The 16,832-nt window shown below is 41.4% G+C and overlaps 1 protein-coding gene across 1 annotated transcript in view; it reads right to left on the bottom strand.

Annotated features, from left to right (window-relative positions):
- Positions 1–13,426, bottom strand: part of LOC129103677 (nesprin-2-like) — a 44,206-nt gene extending 30,780 nt beyond the window's left edge. The window contains exons 1-21 of the mRNA XM_054614259.1: positions 13,367–13,426; positions 13,036–13,236; positions 12,774–12,947; positions 12,242–12,373; positions 11,564–11,757; positions 10,704–10,836; positions 10,082–10,303; positions 8,698–8,850; positions 8,378–8,554; positions 8,083–8,238; positions 7,819–7,965; positions 7,466–7,636; positions 7,225–7,358; positions 6,827–7,031; positions 5,948–6,130; positions 4,747–4,857; positions 3,831–3,985; positions 2,681–2,828; positions 2,434–2,528; positions 2,128–2,359; positions 731–925 (exon numbers count right to left, since the gene is read on the bottom strand). Coding sequence (XP_054470234.1) covers positions 731–925; positions 2,128–2,359; positions 2,434–2,528; positions 2,681–2,828; positions 3,831–3,985; positions 4,747–4,857; positions 5,948–6,130; positions 6,827–7,031; positions 7,225–7,358; positions 7,466–7,636; positions 7,819–7,965; positions 8,083–8,238; positions 8,378–8,554; positions 8,698–8,850; positions 10,082–10,303; positions 10,704–10,836; positions 11,564–11,757; positions 12,242–12,373; positions 12,774–12,947; positions 13,036–13,236; positions 13,367–13,390 — 3,342 coding nt within the window. The 5' untranslated portion in view covers positions 13,391–13,426. The remainder of the gene's footprint in view (positions 1–730; positions 926–2,127; positions 2,360–2,433; positions 2,529–2,680; positions 2,829–3,830; positions 3,986–4,746; positions 4,858–5,947; positions 6,131–6,826; positions 7,032–7,224; positions 7,359–7,465; positions 7,637–7,818; positions 7,966–8,082; positions 8,239–8,377; positions 8,555–8,697; positions 8,851–10,081; positions 10,304–10,703; positions 10,837–11,563; positions 11,758–12,241; positions 12,374–12,773; positions 12,948–13,035; positions 13,237–13,366) is intronic.
- Between the last annotated feature and the right edge of the window lie 3,406 nt (positions 13,427–16,832).

Below are 16,832 nucleotides of genomic sequence, written 5' to 3'. Positions count from 1 at the left end.
GAGACACAAAGAGACTCACGACGATTATGAAAAGGGGAGAAACAAGTTCTGAGACACAAAATGACCACAAGAAAAAACATTAAACTACCACAAAGAGACACAAAAACACAACAAAAAGACCAAAACTACTTCAAAGAGACTCAACATGGCCACAAAGAAACATACAACTACTTCAAAAAGAGACATTAAAGATAGAGAGAAGAAGAGATATTGAAAATAAGACAAAAATAGATGGATTAGAAACGCTCAAAATCAAAACATCAATTACAGAGGGTTGTTATTGCAAAAATGTAATTAGGGCTGCAACTGACAATTTATTTTTGATACATTTTTCCCATTAAACAATTAATAATTTGTCTATAAAATGTCAGAAAACAGAGAGCCTGTATTACAGTCCAACCATCAGTCCAAAACCCCCCAAATGTCAAACTCACTATGATATAAGTCAGAGTAAAGCAGAAGGAAACAGTGTTTTCGAGCAGCACCAGATGTTCTACTCTCTGCCTTGACAGCAGACCATTAAAACTGATTGATTTCAGGCTCACTCCAAGATCAGGACCTTGGTGTTATAGCCCACATCAAATCCAAATAAGGTCATTTAAAACCAAGTCAGGCCCCAATAAAAACCAAAACAGGCAGCAAACAAAGGTAAAGACAGTGGAGAATCCTGACTGTCACAGTGGAAACATTTCATAGAATCCAGTGAGCCTGACACGGAGCGATAGAGTACCTTGACGATGGCCTCGGTGAGCTCCGTCCTCCGGCCCAGCAGGCTGTGCAGGTTGTCCCACTCCTCCTGCAGGGTTGCCAGGTCTGTCTGCAGCCCGGTCTGGGTCTCCTCGTCCCCCATGGAGAAGAGCTGGCGGCCCACTTCCAGAGTGTGGATGAAGCTGCACTGATACCTCTGGAACAACAGCTCTGTGTGCTGAAAGAGGATTTATTTTTTTTAAAAAGGAAAGGAGAGAATGAGCTGTGATCTTTGTTAGTGAAGGGCTTACTGGTGCCTTTTATTGAGGAGCAGTTTATTGTATCTTCACTCACAATCAGTTCAAATCTCATCTCTTCTTTTCATGGTAATCAAATAATCAGAGAGGAAACACTCTTCCTCTTCTGTCTGGTCTTTTGATTGTAAATGTAATCAGCAGCAGTGGGTTCTTTCTCTTAAATCTCCTATCAGCTCAGAGGAAGCGGTTTTGTTTTCTGCCTGCAGTGATGACTATAAAATGGTTGTTGATTCGTATTAAGATCATTCATGATCATAATCCGAATAAACAACCGTTTTATAGTCCATCAACTCTCTTTTACAGTCCTGAAAAATTGTAGAGTAAAAGTGATTGGTTGTTTCTGTAAAGTCTGAACAGTTTCACATTTAAAACATGAATCTCATCTTTATCATGTTTATGCATTTACACACATGCATACCGATACACATATTAAATTTATGTATTCAGTTTTTATTTTGTGAATTATATTAAAGATGGAAAAACATGAATAACAGAAATAACATTATTCATGCACTTGCAAATGAGGAGGTAGTAGAAAATGTAAAGGATACTTTAGGCTTTTCATTTTAACCTCTTTACCTAAGATTACATTATTTATTCCATTTTACAAAAGGTAAAATGACAATAAGATAAGATAAAATAAGATAATCCTTTATTAGTCCCGCAGCGGGGAAATTTGCAGGATTACAGCAGCAGAGAGGATAGTGCAAACAAGAGACATAGTAAAAAAATAATAAAAAAAAATCAAAATCAACAATGAGGAAGATCTTGGGTAGAAAATAAAGAGAATAAATACTAAACATTTTTTTATTCATACTCTCTAAACAAAAAAAGAAATCTGGTTGGAAAAAAAATCCAACACGATAATAACTCATCTGTTTTATAGACTTCTGTTTATTTACAAAAGAATATTCAGTCTTTGATGTTTATTGTTATTTTTCATCTCAGAAAACTTGAAATCTTCCATTAAATGCAAAGAGGGTTTGTCACGACGCAGTTTCTTATGACGCTATTATAAATAAATGAATGTCCCTTAAATCCATCACAAAATTCAGAATTTCATTTTCCCTGTTTTGAGTTCACTCTAGATTCCCTATCCTCGCCTTTGTGCCCTCCGTCTCACCTGGAGGTCCTGCAGGGAGCGCCGTAGCTGCTGCAGGCTGCAGTGGGCGGGTCCTGCGGGGGGGAGGAGCGTCTGCGTCTCGGACAGGAACCTCTGCAGCTTCCTCAGGCTGTGGCTGTACAGGTGCCAGTGCTTCACCAGCCCCTCCACCAGGGAGTGCCGCTGGTCGGCCCGCTGCACCGCGCCCTGCCAGTGCTCCCTGAGCTGGGCCAGCTTCAGGACGAAGTCACTCCTGGACACATTTAAACGCAGGTAAGACACTGTGTTAGCCCCGCCCCCTTTATCTTTTATCTTGTTTTATCTTACCTGTCCTCCACCTCTCCCTTCTGCAGCAGATGCAGAGCTTCAGTGATGACAGAGTGAAGGATCTGGTGACCGGTGGACTGCTCGGCCTGAAACCGCTGAAACACCAGGAGAGATCAGGGTTAACACCTGTGTGTGTGTGTTTTTGTTGAGTGTGTGTGTGTGTGTGTGTGTGTGTGTGTGTGTGTGTGTGTGTGTGTGTGTGTGTGTGTGTGTGTGTGTGTGTGTGTGTGTGAATCGAACACGGTACCTTGTGTGTGCAGAGCTGCTGTCTGAGGCCGATGTACGAGCCGGAGACGTCCACAGCCAGGCTGTCCTCCATCCTCTGCAGGAAAGACATCCAGCTCTCACACTTCTGCTGGAAGCTCTGCCGCCTCAGGGCCTCCGCCTGCAGCTCACTGCAAACACAACGACAACAAACACGGTTAGAGATCAACACTTTAACTTCAATGGATTTTAGGGTACAATAGAAACTGGCGTGCTAGAGGTTGCTACCGCTGGGAGTCAGACTAAGGCACTGGATGGAGGAGAACAACCCGACCTTCTCTGATTGGTCCACAGTCCTATCAGAAACAGCCTCTTCTAGAATAAATGGACAGCTATACAGAAATCTGGGAGCCATTTCTAACACAGATAAAGGAGTTTATTCTGATGTATTCATGATGTAAAATCAAACCTACAGTGCACAACTACTCTTTACACTTTTATGTGTTTATTTTATATCATATTATTATTATTTATTTTTGTGTATTTTTTTAATTGACTTTTTTTTGTACCTGCTGTTTTGGGTTTTAGGTCTTTATTTTGTATTAATTATATCTATTTTATTTGTAATATGTACATTATTTTATTCATCTATAAAATGCATTGGTCTTTTTGAATGTAAACAAAGGAAACAATCAAAATAAAAATTAAAAATAAAAGGAAAACTGTACTTTAATGTTTCATTTTATACAAATTTCACTGTCACGTACTGAATCAAACCGCAATTTAGGTGAATTGTTACACGACTACCTCCTCTGTATTCTCTCGTTACCACGACAACAAGGTTTTTAGCCTTTTAACATGATACTTTTTTAGATTTATTAAGAGTGTCTTGTCTCTTGTATTGAAACAAAATGTAGCACCAGAAAGTTTTCAGTGTTTGCTCCAGGGTAAATGATCCTGAATCCGCTGTCACTGATCAATATCCTCGTTTTAAACTACACATAAATATTACAATCATTCAGACTAGAAGCAATTTGTGGTATTTGTTGTATAAAACTAAAAACACCTTTAGGAGCCATAAATAGATTCTGTATGTGTCACCATTTGCTTCCATATATTGTTTCTCCTCTCCCACAACCACTCCCTCCTCACCCCTCTGGTTCATATATCCGTGCACTGATCTCAGATCTGACCTGCAGGCCTCCTCGGCTCTGGCGGAGGCGTCGGCCCAGCGCTGGTTGAGGCGTCTCAGGCGTCGTGCCGCGGCGTCACCGAGCGACAAGCTGCAGCTCTGCTCGTTCAGAACGTCCAGGTCAGCAGAGAGGCCGCTCAGCTCCAGGAGGCCGGACTGGAAACATATGGTGGTCACATGGGATCACAACAGTCTGGACTACTGCACACAGGAACACTACATGATCCACACATGTGCTCCTCTGCTGCATTCACTTCTCTAGTTCTTCTCCACTCATTGTTCTGTAAATTCTCCTCCAAGGTGGAGACAAACTCCTTATTCATGGCCTGAAGTCACTACCAATAATACCTATATTTAACATTAAATCTACAGAGAAATATTGTCCATTTCACGCGTCATTAGGTCTTAGAGAATAGAATATAAATAAACTGAGATTTAAATTGCATTCTGTACACAAACATAGATAAGAAGTCCTTTAAGTTCTCACAAAAAAATGGGAATTTGAACATCTACAATTACAAAAAGACTGAAAATGAGGATCTTGTGATACAAAAGCTCCAGGCGTAGCTATTAAATGGACTTTGTGCTGAGATTGTTTGGACAGATTTTGTAGAAATGATCATGAAGTATCCTAATTTGAGACACTGAAATCCCTAAAATCATAAAAAAAATATATATACTTGTTTTTAGAAAACGCAAAAACACGTTGATTTGTACCAAAAACAGTTATAAAACAATACTCAATCCTTTTACAAACTGCTCCAAAACCTCTAATTTCCAACTTGTCCAAATAAAACATTTGCAGCTACAAAATATTTAACCAAATGCCAAATCCAGAAGTCACCTGCTCAGTGGATTAAACCAGAGGAGAATCAGCAGCACTGCATTCATTCATAAAGTCCTCTCCCCCGTCTCACCTGCTCCGCTGTCCGAGCCGCCTCCTCCTGCAGACGCTCCTGCCAAAGCTCCAGCTTTCCCTCCAGAGACTCCAGGACGGTTCCAAACTCCTGCAGCCGCTCGAGCTCCTCCTGCAAGCAGAGGAGACACATGACACGCCGCCATCTGGCTCCTGATTTATAGGTCACTGGGACACTGAGTGCACGCAGGTGGAAGGTTACACAATGCACAGGTAATGAGTCCTCTGAAAACATCACAGAGGAGGTCTTAGAATGTGTACTAGAGCAGAAGAAACGTGAAAAACTTTACATGTTATAACATTTTTATAAACAATAATATGGTGGCAGATGTTGGATGGGCAAATTGACACATTACAAAATGGTCCACAGGTTTATTTATACACAGTTTAAATAAATAGATCCATGGTTGAAACTATTGTTGGAATTTTAAATGTGTTTCTCCTTCAGTGAGTGGTTGCATTGCCAGAATCTCCACAGCTGTTTTAATTATTATGGTCTTCTGCCACCATGTAAACCTTAATATATCTTTGAACTTTGCACTGTCAGGCTTCAATTTACGCTTCAAAGATTGTTCTCCATCAGTGGAAGAGCCAGAGAAAACCAGGTCTAAAACTGATGACAGACAAATCGCCTCTGTTGAAGCTCTATTATAAATTACCAAGTAAAGTTTTATGAAGTTTGATCTAAGTTTCAGATGTTTATAAAGGAAGGAACCTAACAGGAAATCAGATAATATATATTTTTTTTAAGGAATATATGCAAACCCATGTATTGATACATGGTGCCCCTGTATCTGTTTATTTATTTCCTTTCAGTTCACTGTTACAGTTTGTTTGTTTTTACTGTATTTGTAGCTCATTTTGTGCCCAGATTTATTTTGTTTTCTTCCATTAGTTCTGTTACTTATTACTCATGTAGCAACTTGTGTGCCTTTATGTTTAAAAGTTAATTAAAAACTTAAATGACAAAACAATGGAACATAATAATCATAAAGTAATTAAAAAAAAAATTGGGTTATGTAATGAAAATGGTGACAAAGCAAACAAAACAAAACAGCAGCAGGTTACAGTAAAAGGCTTAAAGAGCAAAAAGTAACAACTATTGGATTTTTCCAGCAGAAGAACCTGTTTCCATGACGACCTCACATCAAACACTGTCTCCACCTCCTATAAATAGACTCATTAATTCATGTTGGTTGTACCTGCAGCTGACTCCGCCTCCTCGTCAGCCTCTGACTGAGCTGATGAACACCACGTGACAGCAGCCGGCTCTCTGATTGGACCAGACCGGCAGCTGAAGGTTCCAGGTGGCCACTTAAGTCCTTGGAGGCCTCCAGCACCCCCTGCAGGTCGGTCTGCAGAGTGTCTGTCCTCTCCAGGAGACTCTGGGGAGCAGAGGTGGACCGGGACGAACAGGGATACACATTTAGGTGAAGGAATAAGAGGACTGGAGTAGTGACTTGAGATTGTTCTGAAACTGGAGGGCTGGATTTATATTTCATTTAATATTTGCCAGCTCAAGAAGTAGAACTAGTGAGAAATGAACAAATAGAAATAGAATTGGGGAAGTGAATGAGCATAAAAACAGCTCAAACCTTAAGCTCTGTTAATGAGGTAAATGCTTTGAAATTACAGGTTCAAGTGCTATTTGAAAAACAAAATCTATTAATGTGATTTAAAAAATAAGAACTCAAGGTCCCTTACTATCTTTGTGCAGGACTTTCAACCACATCCTACCGTCTTCCTCAGGGGGTAAAGATGTCTTAGTTGTCATTGCAAACCCCATCCTCTAAAGGAAGTCAGTGAGATGCAGTTGAAAGCTCCAGAAAAGGCAAAAAAAGGGGATCTTGTTTTGAGATTCTTTTTCAAAAGGTCAAGAATGAACTTTTAAGGTGTTATCCGTCTAAAACAGTTACAAGCAATTGTTTTTTTTAATCAAAAAAAAGGGGAAATATCAAAACAAAACAAAAACTTCCTTCTAAAAACATAAACGCAAAGGCATATTTGGAGGAAAGGATTCAGTAGATTCAGACAGGATATGGATTTTGATGTTCACTTCCTGTTTTTCTTGATTTCCTCACCTGAACATGGTGTATCTTCTCAGCGATCTGCTCCACAGTGTCATCGTCTGCAGCCGCTCCTCTCAGTGAAGACCTGACGTCGCTCTGCAGCGTCTGCAGCGTCTGGGAGGAAGACGCAGCCAGCCGGTCGTAGACCTCCCACACCTGAAGGACGCCCCGACTCCTCTGGAGACGCTGGTCCAACGCTGTGGACACCGCCGTCCAACTGGAGGGAGATTGGTTGATTAAGAAGTGTGACTGTAGAGCCCAGTATCAGTTCGTTATGCAATCTATTCGTTTTCAAAAAGACGACTATTGGTAGAAGGGAGGGGAGTTGGATTGGTCCAACAAACAGGACTTTCAACCAGAAGACCGGTGGTAGACTCCATGTTTGTGGGTTTGGTTGCCGTCTGTCTCACCTGTCTCTCCGTCTGTCCAGCTGCTCTGTGAGGACGGCAGCAGCACCAGGACTGACGGTGTCTCTGAGGGAGGAGGTGCTTTGACTCACTTCGTCCCACTCTGTCTCTGAAGCTTCTGACTCCTCATGAAGAAGCTGCATCCGACACAAACAAATCAGAAACCTCAGAGGCTTTTTTGCATGCAAAGTATTGTCCAACTTTATCTACTCCAGAACAAGCTGGTGCACCAGTCCTCCTCTACCTGCAGCTTTTCGTGGATATCTCTGTGCTCCTGCAGGCAGAGCGGAGGGCCGCTGTGATGATCCAGAGTCTGAGATGCCGTCGCTGTTTTCTGCATCATCTGACTCAGTCGCTTCTGGACACAGTCCCACAGCTGCTGGGCCTGAATCAGCCTCTTCATTACTGAGTCATGCTGTTAAAGAACAGACAGGTTGTTCCGATAATACGGAGAAAAAAAGAAGTTAAATCTGGTGGACAAAACCTCACATCTTTTCTAGTTGTGGCTATATTGAAATCAAAACCAAAGACAGTTTTATAAATGAACAAATTCAAAGAGTCTCGAACTAAATCAAAGCTTTACTCAGCATCTTTTACCTGCTGTGTGAGAGCTGCACAGGCCTGGATGGATTTATCCGTCTGAGAGATGAAATGACAGCCGCTGTTTTCTCCTCCACCTCCATCAAGTCTGTCCCTTAACTCCTGAAGAGCTGCAGACTTCTGCCTGATTTTCTCCTCAAGATCCTGACACACACACAAAGAAACAAGGAAAGTCCTTTGAGCTATGTGGTGCTTCACAAATGAAATATTCAAACCTGAAGCAGCAGCTTTGGTTCAGGTGTTCTGACTGTTCTGACAGACCTGGCAGGTGTTGATGCTCCTCTGCAGCTCCGTCCGGCTGCTGGGTTTCTGAGCCGAGTCCATCCAGAGGTTCTGATCTGTGATCCAGCTGTTGATCTGCTGCAGTCGGGCCTCCCGCTCCACTCTGCTCCTCAGCTCCTGCTCCACCTCCTGGAGCTGAACACCACAAACAACAACAACAACAGGTCAGATATATTTCTTCTCAGGGTGAAGGACTTTTTGAGGATGTCTTTGAAAGTTGAAAGTTCCAGAAAAAAAAGCCGATAAGTAGACCTTTATTTGTTTGTTTTCTGACCTGAGAGTTGAGTGTTTCCTGCAGACTGAGCCACTGATGGTTGAGCTGACCCTGCTCTTCTGCAAACCGGTTGTGTTCACTGCGCCACCTCTGTCCGTCCTCAGTACTGCAGGTCTGTAACGGCTGGCTCACGTAGTCCAGTGTGGCCTGATGGATGGCCATCTCTGTCTGACACTCCTGAGGAAAATGGAAGTTATACACGACTTCTACCAGGAAATCAAGATTGCACTTAAATGAGTGCACTAAAAGCCTCCCACCACAAACACTCTAGCATTAAGGACATTAGAGCACAATGGTTCTGTCACTCGGCTCTTCTCTACCTTGCAGTATTTCAGGAGCTGACTCAGATCAGCGTTGGTGGAGGAGGTTTGGTTGGTTCTGCTGCGATGCTCCTCCAGACGGGACTCAGCAGCCTCCACCCAGCCCTGCAGCTCCAGCAGCGCCCCCTGCTGGGTCAACGTCTCTATCCATCGCTGAGGAGAAGGAGGCAAAAAAAAGCACTTTTTTGCACTTCCTCATAAAAACCAAAAACAGATTCAGCTAATCCAGAAATGTTCTGCTCTTTTTGGAAAATATAGTTCCAGTCTGATACTATCTCCACCTGTAAGCTTCAGGAAGATTAAAACAAATTAAATAATGTTTTTATTCTCTAAATGGCTGTGCTCTGAGGTCAAATATTAGATTTTTGTAACGTATGAGTCTGCACATATCTGGGCTGGTTTTGAAATTTAAAGCTTTAGGTTTTCTTTCTAAATTGTGTCTTTACTTGTTTATTTGTGAGAGAACTATGAGATGAATTCATCTGAAATAAGGTTGAGAATTAACTTGAAAATGAGGTGAGTGAGAGTGCAAACTGTGGGTGAGAGAGGGGAGAGAAAAGGCTGTGAATCAGAGGAGAAAATAGAGGTGAGGATGGAAAATAATGAGAACAGCAGGAAGAGAAGATGAGGGGGGTATGAGGAAGAGGAAGAGAGGAGTTTTGGAAGATCGGAAGAGAGAGGGAAGTAGAGCAGAAGAAAGAGGAGATCCAGACAGACAGACAGACAGACAGACAGACAGGCAGACAGACAGACAGACAGACAGACAGACAGACAGACAGACAGACAGACAGACAGAGGAGAATGGTTTCACACCGATAAGGGCGAGAATGCTCCTGAGGATGGTATTGTGCTGCACGACGGGGATCACAACTAATTGGTGACAGGAAGACAGCAGCGTTGGTTCTGAAATACCGAACCGCTCTACACGACATATGTGAGCACGGAGAAGCAAACATTGGTCCACATTTTGATATTTAGAAACACATAAGGACAAAAACCTCCATTCTTTTTGTTATTTTAATTAAAATAATACAGTAAAAAGTAAATTAATGTTCAGAAAAAGTAGGAAAGGCTAAGAAAACCATCAACGATATGAAAGACGCATACTACGGTGGCCGAGAAGTGTCAAATAAATGCAAAAGCAGCAGAGGTTGACTTTGAAACCTGCTGAATATTGCAAGGTTTGTTCCAGATGTGCTTTTGCAAAATCGATCACAGGGAATCGGCGCTTATTGCAACCCAGTTAGATTTGTGTGTGACTTGATCCAGACTGGTTCAGGCACCACAGCTGCTCTCCAGAGCTATTTGCGTACCGGCTTATGCATTTGTTTCAAAACTTCTCGGCCTCTGTAACAAAGTAGAATGAGTTGTAGAATCTCCTGACCTTATGCAGAGCTTGTTGGACGACAGGAACATCGGCCTGCAGACTGGACCAGTCCAGCTCTATCTGTCTGAGCTGGGACTGGACGGAGCAGAGATCCGGGTCTGAAGGCTGAGATAGTGAACTCTCTTTGTCCTCTAGATGTCTATGGGAGACCAGCTGGGTTCCAGCACCGATCACAGACACCTTCAGTCCAGATTTGGCCTCCAACTCTTTGGTCAAAGCCTAAAAATAGAAATGTTTTTTGTTATATTTGTTTCCCCACAATTGCAAAAATGATAAAAAAAAATACAATTGATGTTTTAATAAAAACGAAAATGTTGCCATTTGCAATTACAAGAGGGTGCTCAAGAAGCATTTAAATGTGCAGTTAGGACTGTTGCAGTTAATGAAATAGCTTCAGGAAGTCTTTATCTTTACAATATGAAAGGTAACTTAAAATGATGTTATTTATTAAAAAAATGCAAAAAAACAAACTTGTAACTTATAAATGAAAAAGAGATTCATCATTTAATTAAACTGGAAATGCACTGATGATTACGCATATGTGCAGGTTTAAATGAGTGTTTTTGTCAGTGGAGTTGCTTATGAACAGTGAGTGAGTTGGTTGGAGTCTCCTTCTCACCACAGACTGGAGGAAGTGGTCACGCCTCTGCTCTTCATCCATCTCCTCCTCAGCTGAGAGCCGACTGTATTTGTCAATGAGCTCTCTGGCCCGGCCCACCCAGTCAGTTAGCACAGCCGAGTCACGAGAAAACCTGTTTAATGGTGGAAAAAAAGTACAATTTATTTAAGCAGAATTTATGCAAAAATTATGTTCATTTATTTTGTTAAAGCAAACGGTAATGTATATATATATATATAAAAAAAACAACAAAACAATGTTTAGGATATAATATTAATTTTCTATTTAAAGGTAAACATTGTTTTAGGATTTAAATTAATTTGGACTGTCTATTGTATAAAAGATACAAGAAAAAACTTGTTTATTGGTGTAAAATAGCCCATTTTAATTAAGCAACCTACCTGAATAACATTTTGTCTGAATAATTTGTATTTATTTATTGTGATTAAAGCAAACTATACTTCAGAAAGGTTGCTTGTATATATATATATATATATATATATATATATATATATATATATATATATATATATATATATATATATTTGGGAGTTTTTAGAAGAATTTATATTCCCTGAACATTTTTACATATATATAATATATATATTTAGACTTTACCATTCGTATCAAGTTTTTCTATTATATTTTATTATTTAAAAATATTTTAATTAATATTTTACTATGGTCATATCACAAATATGACCCACCCAGCTAAAAAAGTATACCAATAATCAAGAATAAATATTTCAACCAGTCAGAAATATGGAGAATAATTTCATTCCAACATTTCAATGAAAAATAAAAAAGTAAAAACTTATTTAGTCGGAGAAAGTTCTAGTTTTGCAGTGAAAGTCTCTCACCTGCTCCTCAGCTTCCTGCTCCTCTCTTCATCGGTGCGTTGTTGCTCCACCTTCTTGTGCAGGCCTCTCCATCGGGCCTCCATCTCGCTGGTGGACACACCCACCCGTCTGCAGCCCTCCACCTGCAGCCAGAGCCCCGCCTCCAGCATCCGACTGAACCGGGCCTCGTTCTGCTCCAGAACCCCACGCTGCTCCTGTCAGAAAGACAACGCTTTATAAACGCTTATCCGCTTACTTTATGAGCGTTAGATGACAGCTTAGCTTAGAAACAGCTGGCCGAGCTCTGAAGTCTTCACCTCTACACACACTTTGTTGACCACTGAGCGAGCTGCTGCACCTTCTGGCACATTTCAGATGAATAAGAGACACATTTCCAATCCCACAGCAGAGCCACACAGAACACGAACCAAAATGAATTCCAGTTGGAGGCCTCCGCTCGGCTAATAACTCACATCGAAGCCGAGGAACATCGTGTTCCCCTGACAGAAAACAACCCATTTGCTTGTATTTAATTGAGCCAATTAGGTTTTGAGTCCAATGCACAAAGTAGAGTCTCCAAATGAGCAGAATGGAACATTGCAAAATGCGCTCCGTCCTCCGGTCGGCTGCTTGATGAAAGATCACAATCATCCCCGGACAGTCAGAAAAGAACATATGTACTAATAATAAAAAAATTACCTGGTAAACAGAGAGCCTCTCTGATATCTGATTCTCAGAGTTACCCCCCTCGTGCATCTTGGGAAACGAAGTCTCAATGGCTCTCAGCAGGGAGTCTGACCAGGCGCTGTCCTCCTCCCACTGCGACCACACCTGAGACGGATGGAGAGAGGCGATGAGGGTCAGAAGAGACGTCTCTGTCTTTTCAAATCAATTCTGCGATTGCTTTTTAGTGATTCTTTAAATTCGCAACTGATTTAAATAAATATGTGCATATGTGTGTCTGCAAAAGTTAATAACTTTGGTGAACAGAGAAGTATTGGTTGAAAGATCTGCAGATTACATTTTGATGATCCAGAAGAGAAGAGGCATTTCTGGAACTGAATTTTTTACTGTTTTGCAAATGAGTTTGATTTTGATCCATTCATGCACTTGTGGGAAAATCCATTCTGCTCTCTTAGAATCTAACTCTTGCACTGTTTAAATAATCCTTTATTGCTTTATTTCATCTTACCTCCTCGTCAGTTAAATACACTGTATGTTGATGCTCTACCTGTAGCGTTTCCTGCATCCTGGTCCCTTTCTCCAGTCCCTGCTGCTGCAGTCGAACCACCTCGTCCTGCAGGCCCATCACTACACCCTCCCACCTCTGGAGGGCGCTCTCTGGGACTCTCTTGGTCAGCTGCTGCAGGATCTTCAAATGGTGGCCCAGGAACTGGAAGAACTTCTGATAACAGAGAGGGTACATACTATTAAAGATGATATTTAGATACAAAAGTAACTTTATTGTCTCTTCTGTATCCGGCAGATGTTACCGTGTGACTGCTGAGCTGCTGCTGGAGCTGAGCTCTGCTGTGCAGCTCGGTGTCAGGCCGCTGGGCGAGGCGTTCTGAGCCCAGAGCCAGAAGCTCCTCCAGGCTGTGGACCAGCCGCTCGTACTGCTGCTGCAGCTCCACACTGGTCTTCAGCTCCTCACAGCGGGAGCGAACACCACCCAGAGAGCCGTCCAGCTCATCCTGCACACAGGAGGGAAACAAAGATTTAAACATGCAACTGAATCACCTGGTTATTTAGGATTATCTTTGGGAAGTAAGTTTCCAAAATGTCTTTGTGCTTTCCAGATATGACGTATGGCAGCTAGCATACCTGCAGCTGTGAGGCCTGCTGCATGAGGGAGGCAGGCAGGTGGTGTCGCTCAGCCTCCTCCAGCAGAGAGCTCACCTGCTCCACCTGCTGCTGCAGAGACTCCTGCATCTCAACCAGAGCCTGGAAAATACACACACACACACACACACACACACACACACACACACACACACACACACACACACACACACACACACACACACACACACACACACACACACACACACCTTTAACTTGTTAAATCTCGTCTGAAAACATCTGCTTTTCTGGCTGTTCCTCTGTTCCTAACTGTGAAGGTAATAAATAAACTCCAGAAGGGTTTTACCTCATAAATCTACGTTTATCATCCTTTTTCTCTCGTTGTTTATATAAAGAACCATTTCAGTATCTCTAAGTTGGGAAAGCAAAATGTGACTCATAGTATTTTTCCTTTTGACAGCTTTATATTAAACTTTTGCTAACTTATAGATAAAATGCAATCTCTAGACATAAAGCAGAAAGGTAGACTATATTCCTGACCTTTGACCTTTTAGGTTTGAGTTCTGCTAATAATGTCTGTTACTGTTCTCTTTGTATCGAGTGTTAAAGAGAACGGCTGAAACCTAAAACCATCAAACGCTGCTACTAACAATTACTTTTCAATTTAAGTTTAAACTAAAATTCTACCGATTTAGTCATTTTCATAACGTCTAATGCAACATCTTCAAATATTCAGTTGAATTCAAATTTAATACACTAAATCAAATTTATTTCAATGATATGAAACAGAGAAAAACTAAATACTCTCACTTTTGAGAAGTAAGAACCAGAGAAGTAATTATCAAAATAGCTAGAGTCAATCAATTGATTAAACCATCAGACATCAGCAGCGGTTCACTCAAATCCCTCAGAATATGAGGAGCTTATTAAAGTGAAGTATCTCCATGGAAACGGTACCTGTAGCTGTGTGTTAAGGTCCGGGGTTCCACTGAACCCATTAACTATCTGGTGAACCGTCGTCTGGTTAGAGGTGAAGGCTGCATGCAACTCATTAAGTCGTATCTGTAGGTTAAACACACAACACTGCTTCTTGAAACTGTTCATGCAAACAAGTGTTTTATTTTGAAAAAACAGGAAAAGGTTATTTTTTGCATTTAAAAAATTGTACAATAAAACTATATTAGATAAGTTATGAGATTCATTATGCAGAGGAGGGGACTTACTATATGAATGATACAGTTACAACTCACACAGATCATAAACACATACAGTTAAGAGAAAAAAAATTGATTAAAAATCTATTTATTTCAGTATTTCAGGATTAATTGTGTGTTAGTTATGATATCTGACCTGCTGCTTGGTCAGCTCCTCCTGCAGGTTTGTGATCTGCCTCTCTCTGCTGGTCAGAGCAGACCGGACCGCAGGAAGCACACCACACAACACATGGACACACTGCTGAGCACCCTCTGACCCCAGGACATGGCTGACCTTTGACCCCTGAGAGGCCAGCTCGCTGCCAAGGGTGGCCAGCTCTGCAGACAGACTCTGAAAAGGAATATACAAGGGAGTCCTTTTTAGAGGGAGTTGTAGCCCCGCCCCTAAAGCATCCCCTGCTTTATGGTCTGTTTGACTCTAAATGGAGCATCATTTACTAAATGAACATCATGCTGTATTGAAGAAGACTTGAAACTAGAGATTGAGACCATAAACTCATGTTTACAATGTTTACTGAGGGAATAAATCAAGAGAGAAGTAGAGTCATTTTCTCATAGACTTCTATACAACCAGAGGAGTCGCCCCCTGGTGGACAGAAGAGAGAATGCAGCTTTAAGACACTTCAGACCCCGAGGTTGCCGCCTGGTGGCACCAAGTCATTTTTCCAGCTAATTGATTGTGGATTATTTGATTTATAAAATGTAAAATATCGTAACCAACGCTCAGAGTCTAAACCCATGCTAGCTCTACCTCTGTGAGGCTCTGATTTGCTTGAATTTCATATTGGATAAATTAACATTTTTTGACTTGATGATGGCGTAAAATTAAAAGTTAGTGATCAGAAGGATCACCAGAGTTATCACCATTCATCCTGAGGGGAATATCTATGTCTGTATATGAGATATTTTGCAAAAAAACAACAAATGAACTTCATAGTGGCGCTAGAGAAAAGGTCAAGGGATCACCGAGGTCAGTATGATCCATCCTCTAGGAACCATGAATGTCAACTTTTTGCAGTTGCTAAAATATTTCCGTCTGGACCAAAGTTTTCCATTTTTAATGAGATTAACCCAAAATAATGAAACCCTGCTGAGTGTTTGTTGTAGTGAGTCCCACCTGCAGCTGCCTCCGCTCCGTCTCCCCCTCATGTGTCGCCCCAGCAGTCGAGTGCAGCAGACTGTTGATGGAGGACAGAGACAGGGACGCTCCATGCAGCAAATGAAACAAACCCTCGTCCAGAGTCTGATGGAGGCCGTCCACAGGGGAGGCCTGGGAGACGGACAGGTGAGTCAAAGTATTAACAAAAAACGTACAGAAGATGAATTCATACCACGCAAGTATTTAGTCAGTCAGATGGGAATATTGTTGATTTTTCTGACTGTTGTCATGATACATTTTGTGTCATTATGACTCAAGAGGAAGAGGATGATCACTCTTCTCTTGTCTTTCATGTTTGTTGTTTCCTGCTATTTTTTTGTAAAGTGTGATGTCAAAATGTGTTTTCTCGTGGTGAGCGATGAAAAAAACAACAACAAACCGGGATTCCATCTTTCATTCTAATCAAACAAAGAAATATGGTTTGAAACTCGATTTTGAAAACTCTAGAATAAGTTGTGTTTTCTACTTTTTCAATAATCCATCCTGTATTTCACAAACTCTTTGGTTTCTCTTTCTTTCATCAGATTGATTCCAGTTTCTTTTTTCCGTCTTTACTATCCATCACTTACAGTCTGTGACTTTGCAGGAGAAATATATATTTCACTTAATCTATCGATGGCGGATCGCAAAAAGGTCAACTTGTCCGTCTCTTAAAAAATATACAGTTGACCTCAACACCTTTATGACTGAGATTCAAAATATTGAAATTCATATCAATCATCATGTCTGAAATGTTGGGTTTAGGTTCAATTCCTCATCTTCCAAAATGTTTTGGTTATGGTTGCAGATAGAGGTCGCAACCTTTCAGGCTCGTGACCTCTTTATGAAGTCGCCCCCTGCTGGACATTAGACAGAATGCAGGTTTACATTTCAGAACTGGATTTTGCCGACTGCTAAAGACATCAGAGCAACTTCTTCAAAGTGATGCACAAGGGTTAAGGATTATAAATAAAGGTAATCATTTAGAGGCCTCATCACATTCAGCGTCCCAACATACACATCGCCATGACAACGAGCTCGTACCTGATCCAGTGGCTCCGTCGCCGTGAGTCCCAGCTCTCTCAGGTGGCTGATGTGGGTTTGGAGCTCTTTCAGGGTCTGTGAGCCAATCATG

This window comes from Anoplopoma fimbria, chromosome 15, assembly GCF_027596085.1.
Source record: "Anoplopoma fimbria isolate UVic2021 breed Golden Eagle Sablefish chromosome 15, Afim_UVic_2022, whole genome shotgun sequence".
Taxonomy (NCBI): Eukaryota; Metazoa; Chordata; class Actinopteri; order Perciformes; family Anoplopomatidae; genus Anoplopoma; species Anoplopoma fimbria.
The sequence above is the reverse complement of the archived record's forward strand: the minus strand, read 5'-3'. Positions and strand labels throughout refer to the sequence as shown.